The 19,699-nt window shown below is 50.5% G+C and overlaps 1 protein-coding gene across 1 annotated transcript; it reads left to right on the plus strand.

Annotated features, from left to right (window-relative positions):
• The first annotated feature begins 13,189 nt into the window (after positions 1-13,189).
• On the plus strand, positions 13,190-15,642 carry LOC147749134 (uncharacterized). The gene is made up of 3 exons (XM_086929482.1): positions 13,190-13,643; positions 13,941-14,013; positions 15,345-15,642. The coding sequence occupies exons 1-3, from the start codon at positions 13,190-13,192 to the stop codon at positions 15,640-15,642; spliced, it is 825 nt and encodes a 274-aa protein (XP_086785608.1).
• The last annotated feature ends 4,057 nt before the right edge of the window (positions 15,643-19,699 follow it).

Consider the following 19,699-nt stretch of genomic DNA (forward strand, 5'->3'; position numbering starts at 1 on the left):
TGTTTCTGAAATCGATGTAAATAACAAGACAATTTGTAAGTCTAGGAAGAGTCCAGGGTCGGAATCACTGTCATAAGAGTGGAGGAGGTTACCCACCTGTAAATCACAATATTATGTACAGCCATAATCTTTGTTGGGCAACATTAGAGCATCGGATTGGGCCTGTCGAGTTCCTTTGTGTTGTGTTCGAAACAACTTCATTGACCTCTAATCAAACAAAGAATACAGTTTAAAACCTGGGGCCTCATTTATGAGAAATGACGCATCGCTGCGTGAAAGCAGCGATGCATCACTTCTCTGTGCGCACTCCTTGCGACATTCCTGATGTGTCATATTTAATGTATGACGCATCATGTCGCAAGGAGTTACAGATACGTCAGTATTTCTGACGTATCTGTAAGCGCAAAAGTGACGCATTGCTGGAGTGGGCCTGGGAGGCAGGCGCAAGAATTTGACGCAACGGTGTCCGAAAAGTGACGCAGTGAAATCTCATAGATTTCACTGCGTCACTTCTACGACCCTTCCTTGCGTCAATATGCCCCCCCTTGCATACATTATACCTGGCGCAGGGGTTTACAAAGTGACGCATCTACCTAGATGCGTCACTTTGTAAATATGGCTCAACAAGACGCATTTCTTACGCCACTAGTGCGTCACAAAAAGTGACGCACCGGCGGTGTAAAAGTGACGCAAGGGCTCGTAAATGGGGCCCCTGGTCTTAAAGGCCTCGGATTAATTGATTAACCAATTTGTAGCCAAATGGATTACCATATACATACCATCACGGGTACTCCGATCATCCTCAGCACACCTTTTAGCAGCACCTAGGTTTCACAAACACAGGTAGGAAGCGTGGATCTTCTCTGTCTTAGCTCCAATGGAATGGAACTCTCTTCTGGTTCATCTTTATTCTGAATCTGATCATAAATCCTTTAGAAGATCAATAAAAATGGGGTTGTTTAAATAAGCCTTTACTGTTGAATACCTGTATTTATTTGAACTGACTCACTCTCTCTATCACACTCACTCATACTCTTTCCCAGTGCCATGAAACTTTTGGTGTAGGTGTGCTATATATATATATATTTTTTTTTAAATATATTTTTATTGCAGGAATTAGTGAATCGTTACAGTAGCGACCAGCCATGTATCATAAGCAGTATCAACAGTATAAGACCCACTGGCCCCCCACCTTCAATCCCGAACACAGCCATCCGGCCCACAACCCTGGGGTCGGGCGGCGAAATACAGAGGGGGATCAGTAGGATGTTTGAGCTGGTCCGGATGATACACTGACCGTCATCTGCTTTTCTAAACAAGCCTATAAACCCAAAAGAAAAGAAAAGAAAACCCCCACCCACAAAGAACCACTAAACAAAGAAACCCCACCCCACCCCACCACCAGCGCCAGGGAGTCACCTACACAGGATCTGCCTTGGGACCCACGGGGATAGCAATAGGACCATCAGTACAAACGTTTACCGGGACTCGGGGCGAGTCGCTTCTTCACTTTCAGAGTCGCTGGGGGCACAATAATCCCTGAGGGCCTGAACCAACATTTCCCATTCCAACGCGGCCTCCTGCGCCTTCTCATTACGCTGCCTCCAAGCTAGTTGATATCTCAGCGCGCTCTCCCCCGCCGCCCATTTCAAAAGCTCACTGTGCCATCTGCTGCCCGTTGGACCAACCCGTGCCTTCCAGTTCCTGGTCACCTCTCGCTTAGCCAGGAGGAGCCCCAGGTCGATAAATTTACTAGAAATTTTATTTCTGGGGGTGTGTGGGAACCAGTGCAGGAGCCCCACCGCCGCATCGAATGATAAGGCTCTCCCCGTCACCTCCACCAGGGTCGTCTCTACGTCCCTCCAGTAAGATGACAGACCTGGACAGGCCCATAACATATGTAGGAGGTCCGCTTCCGGAGCCGGACATCTAGGGCATGCCGCCGAGTTCGTGGCAAAATATCGCCTGATCTTCACCGGGGTCAGGTACGCTCTATGGAGAACGTAATAGTGTACCAACTGAAAACGGGCGTTGCGTGTGCCCTTCCAGGCTCGTCTCACCAGCTGGGACCAAGTCGTCTCCGGGATCTCCCTACCAATGTCCTCCTCCCAACGGTTTCTGAGAGTGGTGAGAGGAGCTAACCCTTCGTTAATCAACCTGCCGTAGAGGCAAGTGACCGCCTTCACCGTGCCCGCCGACATCATCACGTACTGGCACACCTGAGATAAGGGGGGTTCCTCCTGCCCGTTTTTCCAGTGCGCCTGGATCGCTCTCATAATGGCCGAGTGTAGCAGAAAGTCACCACGGGGGATCTCGAAGCGGTCAATAAGATCCTGAAAGGACAAGAGCGCTCCGTCCTCGTACAGATCCCCAACCAGCTGTAAACCGGCATCCTCCCAGGCCGCCAAGCGTGACCAATCCCCTCCGTGGGGGAGGGCCGTCAACATCCCCAACGGTATTTCAGGCGCGTACGGGATCCTCAGTTGGCCCCGGGCGTGGGCCCGGTTCCAACACAGACGGATAGTCCGCTCCTCCATCGACAAGTCCCGAAGGGCCAATCGCTGTCGCAGCGCTATAAAGGATAGAACATGCCTGGCCATGCCCGTTCCCCTCCCGTCTTCCGGGCCCCGGAATTCCCTGGCGACCTCCTGGGTGAAGGTCTGGAGCTGCGCCGCCAGATAATACTTTTCAAAGTCCGGCACCGCGAGCCCCCCCTCGTCTTTCGGTCTCATCAGGGTCTTGAGGGCCACCCGCCGGCGGCCCGATCCCCAGAGGAATCCGACCACCATGGAGCGTAACAGTCGAAACGTGGCCGGTGGGACCCAGATCGGTAGAGTCCGGAAATAGTACAATAGCCGGGGAAGCGCCACCATTTTAAGCAGGGCGACCCGTCCCGCCACCGAAAGCGGCAGCGTGGCCCAAAAGGCCATGCAGCCTCGGAGTGCCCGAATGCTGCGGGCAATGTTCCCATCTAGGAGGTCAGGTTGGTCGTGATAAACAAATACCCCGAGGTACTTAAAGCAGTCGGGTTCCCACCTAATCTCCCTACTTAGGGCAGGGGCAAGAGTGCCCCTGCGTACCGGAAAAAGACAGGTCTTGGGCCAATTCACACGGAGACCCGAGACCTCCCCGAACTCTGTAAGCGCCCCCGCCGCTCCACGTAGAGCGTCGATCGGGTCCTCCAGGAAGAGCAACAGGTCGTCCGCATATAGTGAAACATAATGCGGGCCCGCAGGCGTCCACAAGCCCGTATAATGGGCTCCCGATCGAAGGTGCAGCGCGAGTGGCTCCACCGCCAGCGCAAAGAGAAGTGGGGACAGTGAACACCCCTGCCGCGTGCCTCGTTCTACCGGATACCGCGAGGAGACCAGCGGTCCCGCCCGGACCCTGGCCGACGCGGAGGCATATAGAACCGTGGTCCATCTGACAAAGCCCTCCCCTAGGCCGAATCTCCGCAGTACCGTGCAGAGGTAGTCCCACTCCAGGCTATCAAAAGCCTTCTCTAAGTCCACCGACAGGACGACCGGGGACGGGGCATCCACGAATGGTTCCCCTAGCAAACGGAACAACCTGCGGATATTCATAGTCGTGTTCCGTCGTGGGATGAAACCAGCTTGGTCCACATGCACCAGGGAACTCATGTGTCCCAGCAGCCTCGAGGCCAAGATGCTGCTCAGTATTTTGTAGTCCACCGTCAGCATCGATAGGGGACGGTAAGACCCCGGGTCGGACGAGTCGCGGCCTGGCTTAAGGAGAGGAACCACCAACGCCTCACACATCGAGCTCGGGAGTCGCCCCAGCCTCTTCGCCTCCCTGTAGACCACCAATAGTCGAGGGGCCAGGAGGTCAGCGTAAGCTGCATAAAACTCCACCGGCAGGCCATCTAGGCCCGGGGTCTTGTTTCTCGCCATCCGTTTGATGGCCCCACGGATCTCCCCCAGCTCAATGTCGGATCCAAGGGCTTTCGCCACTTCCTGCTCCATCGTGCGGAGCTCCAGTGGATGTAAATAATCCTCAAGTCGGTCAGGGTCTCATGCGGAACGGCTACGGTATAAACATTCATAATAATGCCGGAAGCAGCTAAGAATCTCCGGTTGGGTGTGTACCTCGGTGCCGTCTGCCCGTCGCATACTTGTCGTCGATTGGGATTGGTGCGTAGGGTTCGCCAGCCACGCTAACAACGCGCTCGATCTGTCCCCCTCTGCGATGGATCGGACCGTGTAGGCCTTATAGTCAAAACAGCGGAGCCGTTCGACCTCTGCCGCCACCTTTTCCCTCGCCTCCGCCGTTGGTACTTGCAATTCCGGGTGCCCGGGGCGCCGAAGTTCGAGCTCACGGAGTTTCCGATCCGCTGCATCTAGGTCAGCTAGGATAACACGCCTCATGCCCACCTTCTTAGAGATACAGTAACCCCTCACCACTACCTTAAAAGCATCCCACTCTAACGCTCTGGTACTCGCGGTGCCGCCGTTGGACGCAAAAAATTCCACCACCTTGTCCCCCAGGTCCGCCCTGAAAACACTGTCCTCAAGGGTCTCGGGTTGCAGCTTCCAGGTGGGCACCGCCGGCCTCCCGGGGAACCAGTGAAGGTCCAGCAGGAGGGGGTTATGGTCCGATATGGTCCTGGATAAGTACTCGGATCGGACCGCCGCCGAGACCAATTCGGGCGACCCTAGAAAGCCATCTAGTCTGACATGTAACTCATGAAGGCTCGAGAAATACGAATAATCCCGAGCTGCGGGGTGATGCGCTCTCCAGATGTCCGTCAAACCCCAGCGAGTCTGCCAATCCTGACGACCCTTAGCTGTGCGACGAACCGGAGAATCGGGAAGCGGTGGATGCGAGCGATCAATGTCTACGTCCACTACGGAATTGAAGTCTCTGCCAAGCAGAAGGGGCCCGGAGAAGAAGTGGGCCAACGAGCCCGATAACCTGGAAAGGAAGGCAGTCTGGTCCATGTTAGGAGCATACACACAGCAAATGTTCAAATCCCTCCCTCCCAGTGTTCCCGAGATAGCCACGTATCGCCCCTCCGGATCTACCACTGTTCTCGTGACCTGGAAGGGGACCCCCGCCCTGATCCATATTAGCGCCCCTCTGGCATAAGCGGAGTACGAGGTGGAAAAGACCTGCCCCCGCCATCTACGCTGTAGCGCCGCCCCTTCCGCCTTGTTCAGATGAGTTTCCTGCAGCAGCGCCATTTGCACTCCCCTACGCACTAAATAAGCGTGGACCTTGTGGCGCCTGGACATAGTATGAAGCCCCCTTACGTTCCAAGTGACACATTTCAAATTAGCAACATCAGCCATTGTCCCATAACGTTCTCGCACAATCTCCCCATTCGGGTCCCCACAAAAAAAGAACATCATTCCTCCCAGCACTGATGGCGGCCATTTCCCCCAACCAAAACCAAACCACCCAAGAACGAACCAAACCCTCACCCACCCACCCCAGAACAGGACCCAAACTATACCATCTAGATCCCATCCAAACCTCGCCTTCCATCAACCCAGTAACCCCAACTAATCCCACGGTCGCCACCGTGGGAAGGCTTTAAGGGCCAGGTGCGGGCCGGGCGGAGGCAGTGGGCCCTCGACGCTTAGGCCACCAGGACCATTGCAAGCCCTAAACAGTGTCGACAACCTCTCCCGGGGCAGAAACAGGGGCACCCCCCCCCCCCGTTGTCAGCAGCTTATGGACGGCAACCGCCTCCCCCCTGCCGGGCCCCCACCCAAAATAAGGCAGCACACCCGTTACCCTTGTCCGTCCAAAAGGTCCTCCACCGATTTCGGTGTGATCACCGGTGTATGGGCACTATCAGTCACTGAGTCCTCCGAGTCCGATGGTGCCACCTCTTCACCCAGGTTTTCCTCCTCCTCGATGGCTTCGTCCCGTGCACCCGACAACTCCGACAACACTTCCAGCACTCCCCTTCGCTCCGACGACGTCTCTGCAGTGGAGGGCCCTCCCGTGCGGCCGCGGCGATTCCTAATCCTCCTGGATCGCCGCCTCTGTTCCGGCTCATCTGCCTGTTGGGACGAGGAGCCAAAACCATCCTTCCCTGCCCTATAGAGCTCGAGCCAGGCACAGACATCCTCCGGGGTGTCGAAGAACTGAGTTTTGTCGTCGACTATGATGCGGAGCCTTGCAGGGTAGAGAAGCGAGTACTGGATGCCCTCACTCCTGAGCTCGCGCTTGACCGCCAGGAAGGAGAAACGCTTGCGTTGAGTCTCGTAGGTGTAATCCGGAAAGATGTTCACCTGACTGTTCGCTGCTTTGAATGGACCATTACGCCTGGCGGCGTTGAGGATTAGATCCCTGTCCCTAAAGTGCAATAATCGCGCCACCACTGGCCTCGGGGGGCGTCCCTGTTGCGGCGGCCGCGCCGGGACTCTGTGGGCACGCTCCAGAGTGTAGAAGGAGGATAGCCCCTCCGGGGCCACCGTGTCACGGAGCCAGGCCTCCAAGTATGTCACCATGTCGCCATCTTCGATTTTTTCCGGGAGGCCCACGACACGGATGTTGTTCCGCCTGTTGCGGCCTTCCGCATCCTCCGCCCTCTGCTCCAGGGACGCAATTCGGGACAGGGCATCCTTCATCGTCGCAGCCAAGGTTCGCTGCGCCGGCTCCAAGGTTTTCACCGAGCTCTCCACTTCTTTGACCCGGTCCGAAAGTTTGCCATGGTCCGCTCTGAGGAGACCTAGGCTCGTCGCCACCTGGGCAATGTCTTGTTGGAGGGCCGATCTCGTGGTCGTTATCGCCTCTAGGACGCGGTCGAACTGCCGTTGCATCGACGCGCCATCAGAACTCTTTGGGTCCCCAAGCTCCTCTTTGTCCTGGGCTTCCGAGTCCGAGGCGGTCGGGGTGGGCCCCTTGGCTCCTCTAGGTTTCCCCATGTCGCCGGGGGCACTCCGTGAAGGTCCCGGAGTAGGCGTCTCCGGGCGCAGGTGTCGACCACGACCCTCCCGGCTACTGGTCCTCAGATCGAGTACAGGAGACCTCCGTCTCCAGGGCCTGTGAAGACTTCTCCGCTTCAACTCACGCCACCGCCACGGCGTCCGAGGGCACCGATGAGGGGGTGGAGACAACCGTCGCCGTGCCAGGCAGGCACGCTCACCCGCTAGAGATCCAGGGTGAGGGTCTCCAACTCCACTGGACGAAGTGTAGCGCCAAGGTGTCGCGCCTCCCATGGAAGTGGGCAGGCCGGGAAGACGTAGCTAAGTGCGGAGTCGCGAGACGGGCCACCGCCCGGATCACAGGGCGTCCGCTCCCGGGGTCTCCTATAACGTGGGCATCCGCCCGGCCACCCAACCGAGTGCAAACTCGTCGTGAGAAATCCGATCCAATAGACAACTAGTGCACAAAGCAGTCGGGGATGGCGAAGTCGGGCGCAAGTCGCCGCTCGCGACGCTCCTCCAAGTCAGTGGGTCCGGCCAGGGGGACAAAGAAGTCCGGGCGCCATGTTGGGTCGCACTCCGCGACTCCGCAAACTTCGGTTGCACTCCGGAGCAACCCTCGTCCGAACCCCACCAAGGGCCCCGGCAGGTCTTCGTCGGTCCGCTCAGCCGAATGCAGGGTCTGGGGTGCCCCGCAGCCTCCGATTTACAGGATAAATCCGGGCTCAGTCCCGGAGCCGAGCTCTCAGGCGACCATCGCCATCGGCGCCCAAGCCACGCCCCCTGTAGGTGTGCTATATAAATAGAATTAACATTATCATATGTTGGCTATATTCGCACAACTTTTTAAGAAATTATCTCTACTTTTTTCTAAGGTATCTGTAGCATTGGTGCAAACTATCTGCTGACTGAACTAGTAAATTCTTTGTCATTGAAGCAATAGCTGTTTCTAAGCTTATAATTCCTGGCTAGCACAGCTGTTTTTGGCATGAAATTGTGAGATTCTTGTATTTTTTTAAACACATTGTCTCTCCAAATACAATCTCAGGAAGAGTCTGTGATTGATAATCTGCCTAAAAGAGGAATGACAGAAAAAAGGAAAGGACATGGATTGCTGTAGTGAGGAAAGATGCCATATACTTTTTTTTTTAATTCATAGGTTGTCTGAAATTGCAAAACACAGATGTCTTTGATATGTACGCCTATAGTCAGGGCCACTGGATTTATGTGATTTTGCTGCTGCTGTATATTCCACAAAATGACGGATTTGCCATATAATCCATCATCTGCTGTATAATCTAAAGATTTGGAAAAAAAAATGTTTTTGTCTCAAACATATAAGAAGATACTAACAAGCATTTGCAATGCATAAGGTCTTGCATGTACGCGAGTTTGAGTTATTGGCATTGGAAATGACAATGCCTTTTATTTATGTTTTGGGATTTTTAAACATAAATAAACGGCATTGTCATTGCAATGTGCCCCCCCCCCCCCGGCCCTGCCCTAATGAAAGCGGCCTGCACTATTAATAAAATAAATAAATAAGCGCATCCACTATAGTTAAAGCAGACGTGCTATAATTTTAATAAATACATTACGAAAGCGGCAAGCGTTAAATAAATAAATAATTAAGCGCATTTGCTATACTTCATGCGGACGTGCTATAATTTAAATATATACATTAGTAAAACCAGAGGGCCTGCTGAGATGTTGTGGGTGGAATAAGGAAGATCATTAAAGAAAAAAGTGCCAATCTCAAGCTGAGGGAAAATAAACCTGAGGGGCTGGATAATGTGTTAAGGTGCAACTAACCCTGCTTCCACCAGTTTCACGGAATCTTGGTTTTCAGCAACAGTACTAAGCATGCTGGGACATGAATGCTTCAAATGTATATTGGGAATAATACTAGGGGAAGGCAAAACATGCGTAAATCTGTGCAGCGGAATAACGCACAATTACCAAAAAACTCTGCGAGATAGCACAGAATTACTCGAGAAGAGTAGTTCTGCATTTAGTGCTATTTTCCTAGCACAGCAATGCCCCCTCACATCCAAAATGGACGGATGAATGCATTTTTCACTAAGAAATAGCAGTAAATGCAATAGACCATGAACAGCAATGGCCACTTGCGCTCGCTCAATGTGCACTTGCGGTAGGATTTTCCCCCAACGTACTACCAGCATTTAGTGCTAGTTTCTTAGCGCAAAATACACCCTTGCATCTAAAATGAACACGAGGATGCATTTTGCCCTAAGGAAATGGCACTACATGCAACGGAACACAAACACCAGTCGTTAAATGTTCTGTTCCGTTAGGTTTTTTGCTCCAAATTACTCCGAATTATGGGAGTGGACATAGTTGAGTTATTATCTGTAATTGTGTGTCAAAGAGTAGCGCAGAACTAGTGAAATTACTCCAATTACTCTGGGGTCATTACAATTACTCTCAGGTCAGACCTCTCCGTCGCCTTTGACACCGTCTGCAACCACACACTACCCACATGCCTCCACGACGCAGGGGTCCGAGACAAGGCCCTGGATTGGACCACCTCCTTCCTCTCCGACAGAACCCAGAGAGTCCGCCTCCCCCCGTTCCAATCCGGAACCACCAAAACCATCTGCGGCGTCCCGCAGGGATCCTCCCTCAGCCCGACGCTGTTCAGCGTCTACATGGCTCCCCTCGCTCCCATCGCCAGACTACACGACCTTAACATATTCTCCTACGCTGACGACACCCAGCTGATCCTCTCCCTCACCAAGGAACCCCTCACCGCCAAATCCAACCTGCACCAAGGTATGAAGGCCGTCGCCGATTGGATGAAGGCTAGTCGGCTCAAGCTGAACACGGACAAGATGGAGATCCTCATCCTTGGGCCCAACCCCTTAGCGTGGGACGATTCCTGGTGGCCATAATCACTGGGAACCCCCCTGGCACCAACCAACCGCGCACGCAACCTAGGAGTCATCCTTGACTCAAAGCTCAGCATGACCAACCAAGTCAATGCAGTCTCCTCCTCCTACTTCCACACCCTCCGTATGCTCTGCAAGATCTACAGATGGATCCCGGCGGACACACGAAAAACCATCACCCATGCCCTCGTCAGCAGTCGACTCGACTACGGAAACGCCCTCTACGCCGGAGCCCCGTCCAAACTTCTCAGCAGACTCCAAAGAATCCAGAACGCTTCCGCACGCCTGATCCTAGACATCCCACGCCGAGACCACATCACCCACACCGAGAGACCTGCACTGGCTCCCCGTCGACAAAAGAATCACATTCAAACTCATGATCCACGCACACATGGCACTCCACAAGACCGGTCAAGCCTATCTCAACAGCCGACTCTCCTTCTATGCCCTCAACAGGAACCTCCGCTCCGCCGACCTGTCCCTGGCCGCCGTCCCGCGCATGCACAGAACCACTTCCGGGGGCAGATCCTTCTCCCACCGCGCCGCCAAGACCTGGAACACCCTCCCCCTCCACCTACGACAGACAGCAGACCTCCCGGCCTTCAGAAGACTGCTCAAGACCTGGCTCTTCGACCACTAGCTGCAGCTCCCCCCCCCCCCAGCGCCTTGAGACCCTAACGGGTAAATAGTGCGCTTTACAAATCCCCTGATTGATTGATTGATTGATTGATTGATTAAGGTCTAGATAATACAAGCCTGCCTCAGCATGTTCAGTACTATTGGCTACAACATCCTGTATGGTTAAAAGTCATAAAAGTCATCCTCATGAAATCAGGTTTGTTGACAGCTGAGCGGACATCACGCAGAAGTGACATGATTTATTTTTCCGGCTAAGCCCATTACGATCTCCCATGGTAGGGATCAGGCCCGGTTCTAGAGGGTAGACCAGGCCTACCCAAGCATGAGCCTGACCCACCCAAACATGAGCCTTGGCCCTGGCAGTTCTGGCACGAAGGCCAGTAGAAAATGGCCACTTTCTTTGAAAACGCTCCTTCAAAAGTTGTTTTCCTTCCTGTTTTGAGAGTTGAGTGATTGGGCCTGGGCTCTCTCTCACAGGCACCCCCAATCACGCATCTCCTTTTAGAAAGGTGGGCTGTATCCCCACCCACTCGTGCAGGTACAATAAGGGCATGGTGAAGGGGACTAATCCTTTCTTTGGTACCGGGTAACCTTAACCTTCCTGCTGCATAGAAAAACAGTTTGATTATCCTGATTCCCCTTTCCTGGCCCCTGCAGCTGCTTATCAGACAGGTTTGTAATGAGGAACCGAACAGATAAGAGAATGTGTAGCGATGTGTTCTTTTTTAAATCAGGGAAGGCACAGCGTATGCTTTATTTACAATACAAAATAACCAGATAACTCTGGTGATTTATGAACCTGTTGGAGAGCAATAATTTGCCTGTTGGTAGTTTAGAAATGCAGATAAACTGTATTTTCTGTGGATAACTCAGTGGGTTACTGCCTTTGTCACAGAGATTTGTGTGTTACTTACAGTTCAGAAGTTACAATCCTATCATAGGACAGTGACCTATAAACTGTCATCAAAGAGCTGTAAGCAAACCTGAATGATGTAGTTAGAACTTAGCTTTTTTGTGTTGTGATATTGTTAGAACTTCCCCAGTCTTTCATTATTCTAAATATAAATATAATATAAAGAGTTTGTTTGGGCAGATATACATTTTTGTCAGTAAAGCCAAGCCCTAACCACTGGAGTATGCTTTAAATCCTGAGTTTATGCCTCTCAAGACCAAGCCCTATTAAAATATACTGCCCACCAGAATGGATGACATATGATTCCTACACCCTGTAATCCTCATTGGTTTATGTGACATTCCCTGTAGACTGATTTCCACACTTGCATGATCGATTGTCTCTGAATAATGTGTGCGTGATGTAAAGTACTGTGACACCCTACACTGATATAGCGCTATGTAACAAATGAAATACATATGAGAGAGACTATGGAGAGATGAGGGGCGCTGGTGGAGGATGGTGGTGAGGGAGTCCAAGGAGGAACTCAATAGGGGGGCTATGGAGAGATTAGTGGCGGTGGTGGAGGTTGGCAGTGAGGGAATCCGAGGAGGAGTTCAATAGGGGTGGGGCTACGTAGAGATGAGGGGCACTGGTGGAGGGTGGCAGTAAGAGGATCCGAGGAGGAGGTTATGAGGGAGAGCCAGAGAAGTGTCACTTGCCTGATACTACCACATCAGAAACCTCCTCTTCCCATCAAGGGGACATTATCTGGGCAAAAAAAAACTTTTTGAGGGTGATAACATTTAGAAAGAGATTTGGAAGGAAAATAATGCTTTTTACCGGCCCTTGTAAGACTAAGGAGAGATAACGGAGGGCCCTGAAGCAGGCCTGGCTAGATATACAAGTGACAAATTGGGCCAGCAGTGACCCACCCGAATGCACACTCGGCCCACCCAAATAAAAATTCCTGGAGCCGGGCCTGGTAGGGAAGCTTGCTCCATGAAAGATTATGAGTTGATGAATGGCTCAGCCTATTTTGAGAGGCAAATGCTTTAAAGGAATCACTGGTTGGAGTTTTCCTAATCTTGATGTATTGACAGTAAGAAGAGGGGGCCCAAAGGAAGTAAACTATGTCACATGGTGGGAAGTGAGATGACATTAAAGGAGCACACTAGCACTGCAAAATCATGGCATCATGGCATAGTATAGTGCCTACGTAGTGCTGGCGTGTTCCTATAGTAAGCATTATGTACAAATAGGCAATGTTAATATTTTTTCGGCATTCCGACACTGAGGAAAAAACACAATTAGCAAAATATATGGGTAATCTGTATCTCATTAAACTAAAGAGAGGAATCAAACACATATGCTTGTCTGTGTGCAATAACTAAACGTTGCTGACTGTATGTGTTCCTGCTTTAAGCACAGAATGCAAAAATAGCATATATAGGGCCATATGTATGAAAGTACCGATTTGCGATTCCTTATTAGCGATTTTTACCGAATCGCAAATTCAGAATCGCAAATCGGTTTGTATGAAAGAAATCGCAAATAAATAGTGATTCCTTAAAAATCGCTATTTATTTGCGAATTACCCTTGTGGGATTCCATAACCTCAAGGAATCGCAAAATGTGCGATTTCACAATGGAAAAATCGCAATTTTTGCGATTCCGTAACGGAAAAAAATCGCAATTTTGCGAATTTCGCAAATAAGCCAATCAGGGACTCTGGTGCAGCATGATGACATCACAACCAGAAAGTGATTGACTACAAATGCTGCACCTGAGTTCCTGAGTCAGAGGCAGAGTGAAGGTGTGTTTGGGAGAGTGAACTGTGCTCCTGAAGCAACATGGCAGAAAGTGGAGACACGCCCAGGCAGGAATCCCAGCAGCAGGAGAGTGAAAGCTCCAGGAAAAGGAAACAAACATTTTCTGATGCAGAACTGGAGGCTTTGATTGAGCAAATGGTGTCAAACCATGAATTATTATTTGGTAAAAAATCCCTGAAGGTGCCAGAGAGCCGTAAAAGGCGAATTTGGGAGGACATCCAGCATAAGGTGAATGCTGTGGGGGTGACACCCCAGAGTGTGGAGGACCTCAGAAAGCGCTGGTATGAACTGCGCCTGCGCTCCAAAGAGAAGCTAGCTGCCAGGCTGGAGCAGTCCAGGCTAACCGGTGGTGGGACCTCTTCTGTTTCGGACTCCACACCCCTTGAGGAACTGGTGGAGGGGACCCTGCAACCAGAGAGTGTGGGAGGAGTGGCTGATCTTGACAGCTCTGATCAACCTCTGGCATCTGGAAATGGTAAGAAGTATGCCCTCACACCCCTTACACCCCCCAACACCCCCCCAGCAGTGACCAAGGGTCAGGAAAAAAGATAGGTAATCCAGAGCAGGCACACAGGCAGACATAGAAATGCATTATGGGAGATGTAGTCACATGAAAATCAAAGTTGAAAAATTGCTGCCAAAATAGTTAAACATAAAATCTGCAGGCCATGAAAGGGAAACAATACACCAATGTAAACCCAATAGGTGATAAAAATGTATTTATACAGTGCAAGTGAGTACAGTAAATTAATGTGTGCTGTTCTGTCCACAGCACCATCTTCACCACAGCCTACAGGCAGTGGAACAGTCGATGAAGGTTTGGACTCAGGAGATGCCGGCCATGATGACAACACTGAATTTCGCGTGTGTTGTGGGGGTAGATGTGAGAGGCGATGACCGCACGCCGCCAAGGTACCTAACCAGAGTGTGCAGGTCCCACAGGAACAGTCTGCGGGGCCCGATAGGGTTTCCCTAGGGGTCACCACACCAGAGTAGGACCTTAAGCCTATCAAATACCGACCTAGTGAGGTTGTAATTTTTGTTTTCCTTTCTCACAATTGTTCACTGTGTAGTACTGTCACGATAGGTCCTGAAGAATTGCCCGATAGGCAAGAAACATGTCGACCTGACCTGAGGGTCGAGATAGCTAGTCATTATCCTCCCTGTCTCTCTATCTCCCCTCCCACCTTTTTAACTAAGGGAACCAGCCACATCAATAAAGGTCATTGTGGACTGTTTCACCTTGTTTTAAATTCACCACTCCTGCACGACTACACAAATTTTGAACCCCTCACACGCACTCATCAACTGGCTGGAACGGAAGAACCCCGACAAAGAGCACCTATGAGGTGCCCGTCAGACATTGCGATTCAGAAAAGGGGGTGGTGATAGACAGAGTATCTGAATTAAGCAGAACACTCCTACCCAGTCCAAAGATCAGGGCTTGATCCATCACCGTTTTTTAGCTCACTGCACCATTCCAGCTCAGAACCTGGCTACATGCAAATTAGTCTGTCCCTGGCCCAGTGCATCATGGAAACAGGGCAGACCAAACTACCAAGCCAATTCTTACACTGGGAAGGAAACAAGCTTCCGGGGACCGGTTTCTGGCATTTCAGCCGTCTTCGGCCCGGCTTGCTTGAATCCTGATGGTGCAGTGAGCAAGGGACTCACATCTGAGTATACCCTTCCACGCTTATGGTGGACAAAACGATTCAGAAAAGGGGGTGGTGATGGACAGAGTATCTGAATTAAGCAGAACACTCCTACCCAGTCCAAAGTTCAGGGCTTGATCCATCACCGTTTTTTAGCTCACTGCACCATCCCAGCTCAGAACCTGGCTACATGCAAATTAGTCTTTCCCTGGCCCAGTGCATCATGGGAACAGGGTAGACCAAACTACCAAGCCAATTCTTACACTGGGAAGGAAACAAGCTTCCGGGGACCGGTTTCTGGCCATCACCACCCCCTTTTCTGAATCGTCAGACATTGCAGCGCCAGTCTGACGAGGGGCAGAAGGCCAGTGATGAAGCATGACATCTAGCTTGCTGGGTGTGTGAGGCTCTCTAGTTCCAATAAGGGAACCCCCCAGTTCCCTTCGCAAACACCTTCCACTCCTTAACACACACTTCGTTACTCTTTTGTTTCCCTTGGGGAACTTTGTACCCTGTGTTGCTGTCAACACTGATGGGGAGGACAGCCCCGTGACCACTCACAAGCAAAAGAGGAGACACATCGTGAGTCCACTTGCGCCAATACAGGATGATGCAGATGCTAGTGGTGTAAATTTGAAAAATGATGACACACAGCCACAGCAAGAGGGCCGTGCACCAGACCATCATATCCCACAAAGTGCAGCCAGGCGCAGACGGCGCACGACTAACAATGTTGATTGGCCGAGGCGAAGACTCTGTGTTTGCCGACCTGGAACTCAATATGTTGCAGGTGCAGCGCCTGCAAGCCAAAAACATTAAACTGTTACAAAGAGAGGCGAGGGCAGGCTTCAGGGGATTGAGGAATGTACTGAGTGATGGCCTACAGGCGGTATGTGAGGAATTGCGCACAGAGGGTGCTGCTAGGTGCAGAGCTTTGCAGCGCCAAGATCGTTACACCCAGGCCATCAACCGCTTGGCGTCTACAACAAGCATCCAGGCCAGGCGCAGCATTGAGGTGCAGCGTCAGTTCACAAATGCTGCACAGGATATTGAAAATGCACTTTTGCAAGTTACAACTGCTGTGGACGAGCTGCGGGCAGTACGCACAACAGGGCCTGGAGTACTAACTCCAAGTGAAGAGGACGTGCAGTCAGGTCAGAGCAGCACCACCCCACCACCCACCGTGGAGAGGAGCCGTAGTGGCAGGACCAATAAGCCTACACCTTCCAATTAGCATCACGCTGTGCAACATCTCACTTTAAAGTCACTCCTTTTTTCTTTATAGCACTGTGACTGAAACATGTGCCAAACATATGTAGTATGACTACTGTGCCTGAACGTTTTGTGTTATTATTTTTCCTGCATGTAAGGATTAAAAACCACATTCACACTTACAAGATTTGGCATTGTGTCATTTTTCCTTACCTAAAAATAGTTGCGCGCAATCTCATCACGCCTCTGGCGCCCAGCTGCTGCAACCGCTCTACCAGCTACCATACGTCCTGGTCCAGGCCCCTCCACGTCAGAGGATCCTGAGTCACTCAGTTCCACTGGTGTGTCTTTTCTTGTGCCAATATTATGCAGCATGGCACATGCTACCACTATTTTGCAACACGTTTTGGGGCTGTATTGGAGTGCAAATCAACTTTAATGGAGGCACCGAAATTTGCTTTTCAGGATCCCAAAGGTCCATTCGATGGAGCCTCTGGTTGCGATGTGTGCCCTGTTGTATCTGCGTTCACTAGCATTGGTGGGTTTGAGGTAAGGAGTCAAGATGAAATCCAGTACTGCATATGCACTGTCACCTGGGGGTTTAAATTTAAATGGTTAGTCTGTGAAATGCACATGGTAGTTAGTTCAAATGAGCCCTATGTCTGAAGGTATGTACCGAGTAGGGATCCCTCGCCAAACTCGCCTCTTGAGAGTCTACGGTATATCCTACTGTGACGGAAGATGAATGCGTCATGTGTGCTGTCAGGATACTTTGCTACTATGTCAGTTATGATGTGTTTGGCATCACACACCACCTAAATGTTCAGTGACTGGTAGCATTTCCGGTTCCTGAAGATGTATTCATTGCTTGGGCGGGGGGGGGGGATATTCTAACATGTGTGCCATCTATGCATCCTATCACGTGTGGGAATTGCGAGATTTGGTAAAAGTCCTGCTTTGTCTTGGCTAGTGCCTGTGGGGTGCTGGGGAAGTTAATGTGATGTTGCATCCTCTGAACCATGGCATCTCGAAAGGCATGGAAGAATCGCGAAAGGGCACTTTGTGACACCCCTCATGCTGTGGCAGTCACACCCTGAAAACTTCCTGATGCCAACAGGTGTAATGAACACAGGACCTGGATTTCAGTGGAGATGGCATTTGTCCTGTGTGTGGGGTGTTCAAGGTAGGGTCTGAGTTCCGCAATTAAATCATTAATGCTGTCTTCATCCAGCCTGTAATGGGTGTAGAGCTCCTCCTCAAGGCGCTGGGAGATGCTGACGTGCAAACGGAATATCCTCACCTGGCGTCTCCTCCTCTGTGCAGCAGCTCTCAGACGCATCCTCCCACCTATCAGGTAAAGCCCAGCCATTGTGGTAAACAGTTTGTGGAATTCTGTTGCTGCCTAAATAGTTTGCACCTGGTTACCACCTGCTCCTACTTGGTAGTAATTGCGATTCTGTAATTTGCGAATTTCCGGAAATCGCTAATTGCGATTTTCTCATACATACCATTGCGATTCCTTATTTTGCGATTATGGCCAATCTGCGATATTCCTGCGATTACCTAAATTTGCGATTTTCCGTTTGCGATTTTCGCAAACTGAGAATTCGCAAATGTAGGGAATCACAGAATAATCGCAGATTGGCCAATTTCGCAAATTAGGAATTTGCATTTTTACCGATTCCTTGATTCCCAATGATTTTGCATTCATACATACCATTTAGCGAATTCGCATTCGCAAAGGCTGATATTCTGCGAATTTCGGCCTTTGCGAATGCGAATTTCAATGATACATCAACAGCCTGATTCATCAAGCTGATTTGCGCTCGCAAAGGGCCAGATTCTGAGAATCTGGCCCTTTGCAAGTGCGATTTTTGCATTTGGGATTCATCATCCCAAATGCAAAAATCGGTAATAGCGATTTCGCTATTTTGCCAGGAATAACATTTAAGGAATCTCTATTTGAGATTCCTTAAATGCTATTCATCAACCAAATAGAAATTGCGAAATCGCAATATTTGGTCGCAATTTACCACCAAGTCTGACTTGGTGGTAAATTGCGAAAAAAGAGTAAAAAGCACTTTAGTGCATTTTTTTCTTTTGCATGTAGCACACACACATGTCCTTTGGACATGTGTGTGCGCAACACCTGTTCAAATGTGCATTTAAGGGGTGCTACAGGGTGTCCTTTGGACACCCCTGGCACCCTTCAAATCGCTATCTCATTTGCGATTAGCAAATTGCTAATCGCAAATAAGGAATACTCCCCATTTCTTCCTATGGGCCTTTTGGCCCATAGGAATGAATGTGGAGTTTTTCCTTATTTGCAATTAGTAATTTGCTAATCGCAAATAAGGAATGTGAAGGAATAGCATTTTATTTTGCGATTCCTACATGAATCCCGTTTTGCGAGTCTCTAATAGCGATTCGTTATGAATCGCTATTAGAGACTCGCAAAACGGGTCTTTGATGAATCAAGCCGATGGCCCCTTATGTTGTTTAAATGCCTCCTCCAACTAAACACATAATTGCAGATAATGCCGTATGTGAAGCCATTTATACATATCAAAAAACCGTGTTCATAAAAAACAAACAAAAAATATTACCATCTATGTCTAGTGCTTTGTCAATGCTGCATCGCCACCCAAACTCTCCCAAGTATATGCAGAACTTTTCACCTCAACACCAACTTTAGCAGCAGACTCTGCTTGGATATGTTTGTGGATAACCTTTGTGCCAGGAGACGAGGTATACTTTCGTTGTGTTACATCAGATGAAGATAGTCCCCGTTTCACATCAGTCCCAAGTGGCGCTCCCTACAGGTGCTTCTTCATCGAAGCTTCCTTCACCTGCACTTTTTCCCGCGCTAAGATAAAACGGAGCGAGCGCGAGGTTTCCACCACCTCAGAGCGCGCGCTGTGTGGATTGGGGGATAGAGCCACACCTGGGGAAGCCACGGGGAGGAGCACGCCGAGTTTCCCCCTCTCATCTTCTCTCGGGAGGCCTCCTCTGGCATTGACGCAGGGGGCGTTAGGGGGCAGCGGCGCGGTTGTGGTCCAGATTGGCAGCGCGAGGCCGGGGCCCGCTGGGCATTGCCCATGACGGGTCCAATTTGTTCACCCACCGTCTGACCAGCTTTGAAGACGGCTCGTTTTCGCATAATGTGGCGCATAACTCTGATAAACATCTGTTCTCAATCCCAGACCTTACAATTAGAAAGCGCGCGCAGCATCGAGGGGTTTCACTCGCAGTCCTTTGTATTTTTGTTTATTTTTGCATGATAATGATGAGGGGAATTATCTGTGCGCAGTTCAGATTTATCTGCTGGAAGAGTGGCTCCCCGCAAACATAGCTTTCACTTACAGTGAGAACCGTATACAAGAATTTAGGAACACTCTCGTATCTACTCAAAGATTGTATTTAACTCGAACTGCCAGATGACCTTTTTACATTTCAGGATTTTTCTTTGCCGCACAATGAGACGGCAAAGACATTGATGCAGCGTGAAAAATGCCACTTTATAGAGACAGCTCTGCACTAAGAATAACAACAATACCTGGCAACATCTTGCGGCCTATTAGAACCATTAAAGTATGGATTCCTAGCACCCACACCCCCAACCCCCTCTGCGTACACAATCAACACATAACCACATGCTTCAATA

The sequence above is a fragment of the Lissotriton vulgaris genome, chromosome 1_1 (genome assembly GCF_964263255.1).
Source record: "Lissotriton vulgaris chromosome 1_1, aLisVul1.2, whole genome shotgun sequence".
Classification (NCBI taxonomy): Eukaryota; Metazoa; Chordata; class Amphibia; order Caudata; family Salamandridae; genus Lissotriton; species Lissotriton vulgaris.